The sequence below is a fragment of the Crassostrea angulata genome, unplaced genomic scaffold, assembly GCF_025612915.1.
Source record: "Crassostrea angulata isolate pt1a10 unplaced genomic scaffold, ASM2561291v2 HiC_scaffold_47, whole genome shotgun sequence".
Classification (NCBI taxonomy): Eukaryota; Metazoa; Mollusca; class Bivalvia; order Ostreida; family Ostreidae; genus Magallana; species Magallana angulata.
In genome coordinates, this window is record NW_026441602.1 from 431392 (window position 1) to 437466 (window position 6075).

At 38.5% G+C, this 6075-nt stretch overlaps 1 protein-coding gene across 1 annotated transcript; it reads left to right on the forward strand.

Annotated features, from left to right (window-relative positions):
* The first annotated feature begins 1596 nt into the window (after positions 1-1596).
* Positions 1597-4981, forward strand: LOC128168764 (neuropeptide CCHamide-1 receptor-like). Its single transcript, XM_052834900.1, has one exon. It carries the CDS (start codon positions 2026-2028, stop codon positions 3106-3108), a length of 1083 nt encoding a protein of 360 aa, XP_052690860.1. The 5' UTR covers positions 1597-2025; the 3' UTR covers positions 3109-4981.
* The last annotated feature ends 1094 nt before the right edge of the window (positions 4982-6075 follow it).

Below are 6075 nucleotides of genomic sequence, written 5' to 3' on the forward strand. Positions count from 1 at the left end.
TGAATTTTGTGGTCCGATGTACAATGTAGGTTTGCTTTTCTATATAATTTTATATTAGAGAATTGTTTCAACTGGCTTGACTATACTTCAAAAATAATGCTTGCATGCCTGGCCCCTATAAATCACGTGCACTCTGCGCGTCCTATGTTCAATCAACTTTAATTTTTCTGTGCATTAATTATTCATTTGCAAATAATAGCAATTCTCGCGAGAACGTTCACTATTTTTTCGTATTGAAATAAATAGGAAGGACATAAACGAACGGATGAAATTGAAAACAAATAAATCAACAAATTCTTTTATGAAATATTCATTTGTAATTACTTGCTTACTAAAGATATCCACAGAATTGCGCGGGACGACTTTCTGCTTATCAATAATTAAATTTCGTTAAAATGCATCCTTTGCCGGGTGCGTTTGATCCCGACGGGCGGGTATTCTATAGGGTACGTTCTGTGACAACTCCCCAAGTAGTGCTTACAAGACGAGTTTTTGCATGTCAACTAAGTCATATTATAAAGTCAATTTTATTATCATGAAATATTTAGGTTAATGTTATTTTTCTACAACTCATTTGAAATTCCACTTCTAGTTCGCTGACTTTTGGTATTGTGTATACGTTGCCATAGCGTTGATCAGGACAATTTACATGAGATAGATGCAAGAGAAAGTGTCATAAATCATCGGGAATCATTTCCTGTTAATTGATCTGCCCCGTCGGTCCCGCTTGTACGCGGGAAAACCCAATCTCAAAATTTAACTGTTGGCAATATATTGACAGGAAATTATGAAAAATGAATAAAAAGAATACGTCATGCAGAAACAAATAAAAACGGCCTCTTTGTGTCATCTAGTAAATGACGTCATTGGATCGATGGAACCCCCCCCCCCCTCCCCCTTCAATAAAAAATATGAAAAAATAAAATAAAATTCATGGTCTATGAATACCCGTTCACGGATAAATTTGATTGTTGTTCCCTGTATGATAGAGAGGGCGCGGTGGAGACCAAGGCAAACACAAAACAAATATTTTACACAATAATCTAACCTTTCCTTATTGACTATCAACTGCGAATAAATACGTAAAATATATCGAGGCGATGAATCCATTTTAAAACAACGATAAAAAATGCTGTTGTATTCCCTTACCACCGGGCGCCGTAGGAATCAATCTTTGCAAATTTTCCTATCTTAAAAGCTCTATTTTAAAGTTAATCCTCGGCATTGCTGGCAAGTGCTTTTACAAAAATATTTCCCATTAAAAGTGAAACAGAAAACTCGACCCGGTAGAAAAACTTTTAAAAAAGATACAAGACATCGCTCCTGGTGGGTGTAACGCTGTTTGTGATATCCTCGTTTATAAACCAGATTTAATGAAAAGAAAAAGCTAGATGGATTACAGATTTTAGCACGTGAAAGGGGGGTCTGTCTAAAAGACGCATTAGTTTCTCCAGGACCGAGATAAGGGTTTGATGAATGTATATAAGTTGAGAACATGAGAGATTGGCTTTGATATGGGCCGCTAGGTCTGTGTATCGGCAATGATTAGTTATCATGATGAATATTTACAACAATCGCCTCTCGGCACCAAAGCTTTGACATGAACCCGACTTGCATCAGCATCTGTGAAATGTTTGAAGTTCCAATGATAAAAAAAACATAGGTATCCAACAACCCTCACGTCACTTTCATGTAGACGTTATATAGCGTACCTCAGAATTCAGAGCCCCTCAAGTAAAAATAATACGGAAAAATCGTGCAGGAAAGTTCTTTTATTTCTTTGTTCGTTCTAGGAAGGGTGACTGCTCACAGGGGACGTTTGTGTTTGAATTCTAGAGACGGGCTGTTACACCTATTGACCCGCACGTGTCCTGTGTCCGTGTAGAACCTGCGAGAGGATTATGGTACAAACAATCTTGATTATTAGATGAGAAACAAAGCTGATCAGAAGGGATTGAATGATATTGGAAAACAAGTCAGAAAATTAGATTGAGTGTTTTCGTTTTGTTTAATCTGAATAACAAAATGAATGCAACAACACCCAGCGTGCAAAACTATACTCGGGAGAATGCAACGTATGGATTCCAGCAAACGGAACTGTTCTTCAGTGGGCCAGAACCAATTGCAATCATTGTCATCATATCCGTTATATTCTTTGTCGGAATTTTAGGAAACGTTGCTCTTCTTAGTTACGTTATATGTTGCAATCGACTGACGTCACCCCATAATATCTACTCCACTAATCTGGCGGTCGGTGACCTCTTGACCCTGATTGTTGCTATGCCGTTTCTATCCTCTATCTACATCATGACAACCTGGCCGTTTGGAGAACTAGTTTGTAAATTCAGCGAGTTCACCTACACGCTAAGTACATCCATAACTGTGTTCATGATTACAGCGCTTAGCGTTGAACGATATCGTTTGCTGACGCTTCATCCGCCATCTTTGAATCTGACGTCAGCGTCTGTGACGTCATTTATTCTGTGGCTTTTGGCGATAATGTTGGCCATTCCTGACCTCGTGTCGGCGGAGACGCTAGCCTTCGGGGACTTCCGTTACTGCGTTCCGTATCGAGTAAACTGGGGCGAAACTTACGCCAAGACGATGGTAGCCATCAAATTCACCTGTCACTTTGCTGTGCCTTTGTTTATCATAATAGCATGCTACTGTATGATTGGGCGAAATCTTATTTCACGAAAATCACAATTTCATTCATGTCTCTATGAAGAAAATCACAGTGCTTCTGAAGAGGAAGTTCTGAGAAACTCTAAAAGGAAGCGCATGGCGGCTCTTGTTCTTGGTCTTGTGTTATTGTTTGTTCTGACGTGGCTCCCGCGACATGTTTACGTCCTGTGGTATCACTTTGACTCTTCACCCTACGACACCACGTGGCACATCATTAAGCTAGTCGGCATTTGTCTAATGTACTGTAACAGTGCTCTTAATCCAGTGGTATTCTTCTGTTTCGATTCGACTTTTCGGGACTGTGTCTGCTTCTGTTGCAGAAAGCCTCAGTTTCAAAGAGATTTAGAAGAATATACAGAGATACCTCATAACTCTATAGTTCTTACCGAGATCAACCAATGTCAGGACGCCACCAATGTGTAACAATGCAAAGCCATGCAAGACTCCATCAATGTATGACAATGCAAAGCCAGAACGCCTCCAATATGTAACAGTACAAAGTCAGGACTCCGCTTATGTATAACAATGAAAAGCCAGGACGTCACCAATGTGTAACATTGCAAAGCCAGGACGCTACGGATGTGTAACAATGCAAAGCCAACACGCCACCACTATACAACAATGCAAAGCCAGGACGCCACAAATGTGTAACATTGCAAAGCCAGGACGCTACGAATGTGTAATAATGCAAAGCAAGAACGCCACCACTATATAACAATGAAAAGCCAGGACGTCACAAATGTGTAACATTGCAAAGCCAGGACGCCACCAATGTGCAACATTGCAAAGCCAGGACGCCACAAATGTGTAATACTGTAAAACCAGGATGCCATAAATGCATTGCAGTGCAAATTATGACGCCACCAGAGTGTAACATTGCAAAGCTCTGACATTACCAGTGTGACAATGCAAAGCCAGGACGCCACCAATGTGTAACAATGCAAAGCCAGGACGCCACAAATTTGTAACAATGCAAATTCAAGACGACACCAACGTGTAACAATGGATGACAAATATTTCTGGACTCGGTTGCACTAACGGCAGTTAAATATAACTAGCCGTTCATTTCACCTTAACGTGACCATAACATTTACGGCGAATCAAATGGGTTGCACAACATGTAACAAGATGTTAAAACTGTAGTTTGTCCGACTTTAATTTCACTTGATTAACCATGCACCGCTGAAAACCCACTGCATTTATCATTTCGGTCCCCTCTGCCCTTTTTGCATTCTTACGTGAATTTGTTAATAAGTTGCTTTGTTTCGCCTTCAGTAAATCTTCATTTTTCTAAAAAAAAAAATCAAAAATTTTGTCAACATGCTGATTCTTTCTCGTTTATAGTCGCCATTGTCTCTGTCAAACGGTATGCAGTAGGAAAACGGCTGTGCAGATCTAGATGGCTTTATCGACGAGCAAAAGCTGACACCGCTCGTAAACAGCCACCGTTGCACAGGTATATCGTTACACCCGATTGGCCGACGTGTAGTATTCTTTTTGTGGTCTTTAGATTTTAAGCATTTATTTCTTATTTTATGTGCATACTCTGTTTGTAAATAATGCATTGACCGGTTTATGATGTGAGTATTCACCTGGCTGGAAAAAAGTGTGTAAGATTTTATAATTTCATCGTGACCGAGTAGCACGGTGAGACAAGATGTGATCAAGTCCACACACAGGTGACACCTTTGCAGCCAAATACTTTGAACTGTGTAGGGACCTGGGATTGTAGGGATAAAGATAGGGATAATGACAGAGAGTAATGGCGGACTGTGTCTATTTACGAGCAATGTTCAGCTTTAACTAAGTTCGCTCTGTTAAATCCTAGCTGGATTATTAACACTAACAAAATTTCGAGCAACCCAAAATTAACTCTAAGTTATGTAAGTAGCCACTAAAAATTAAACAGCTAGTTAAGGTTTTAACAAAAGTTAACTTTACTGACGTTGGTGCATCCGAGTCCAGAACAGCAGTTTCGGAAAAAATCGGGTGACAGTGGTGTTCAAATACGAACTGAAAGAATTTCGAAGGGCCAACCATGTAATCGATGACGCTTTATAAAGCAAGTGTTGTGACGACTCTGATCGAAACACAAGATGGTGATTTCGGTGTAAAAGACTAATAATGAGTGTCATGATTAAATAGAGTCTCGTGATGAAGAGAGCGTGTTTGTCTAGAACCATGTGATGCTGACAGCCAATCGCAACTTCTCGCGCCTTTCCGGCAGGTCTTGGAAAACAAATTGGATGCTTATAATTTTATTTGGAAACTAGAAGGTCATAGACTTTGTATAAAAAAAAAATTCACCTCGTATAATAGTGTAAAAGACTAATAACTAAAATATTCGTATAATATACGCGTCCATGACAACCCCACCCCTCTTTTATAAAATAAAACTTAAATATAAATATAACACGTTTTACGATCTATTGAGATGTGAGTTAAACTTCATTAATTTCAATGATATACCTTAAAATATATCACAGAAGAGATGACCAAATTTGCCTTACCGAATTTAAATTAATGTGAAGCGATTCCTTTTTGAATAAAATTCTAACATCTGGTATTGTTAATATATTTGAGACGTTTTTCCGAGTTCTGCAGGAAAGGCCCGAGAAGTAGCGATTGGCCGACAGCAATATTCGAATAAATAATGTGATCATGACAGCAACATTAAGTGTTGTTTAAAACGTTTTATAACGGTGCAATGGCGACTCAATTTATAAATCGAAATGAAATTATAATCAATTATCTTGCATTAAAAATCTTACGCTAAATTGCAATTATTTCTTGCTATTTCTAAGGTAAAAGGCCATAGGATCAAATTTTTGCAAACGTAAAACATAAAAAAAATTACAAAACATGAGCGTGATATTTAAGAAATAAGGTATCATTTTTGGATGTCTATCGGGATATAGATACGGGTTGGTCACGTGATCAAATCCCATAAAGCCCGAAGGGCTTTATGGAAGATTTGATCACGTACCAACCCGTATCTATATCCCGACAGACATCCAAAAATGATACCTTATTTCTTATATTTACATTTGTTGCAAATCATGACACTAACAATGCTCCATACTTTCTCTTTTGTGATGACCTAGAAAGCCGCTTCGATTAAAATGACTTAACAAAAAATAGTGCAACAATGTTGCAAGCATTTGATTATTGTGATAAATGAATATGACACTACTTTTGAGGAGACAACACTTTTTTATCATTAAAAAGGGAAACAGAAAAGAAAATTCACTTGTACAATTGAAAAAACTGATTGAAGCTTGGCGGAATAGTACCACCTGTGTTGAAGTCGCAGAGCGGTTAGAAATTTAAAAACAAGCGATTGAAAGTTGAGTTAGAGTATACTTAGGCATTTTCAGGGGGAAATCTATC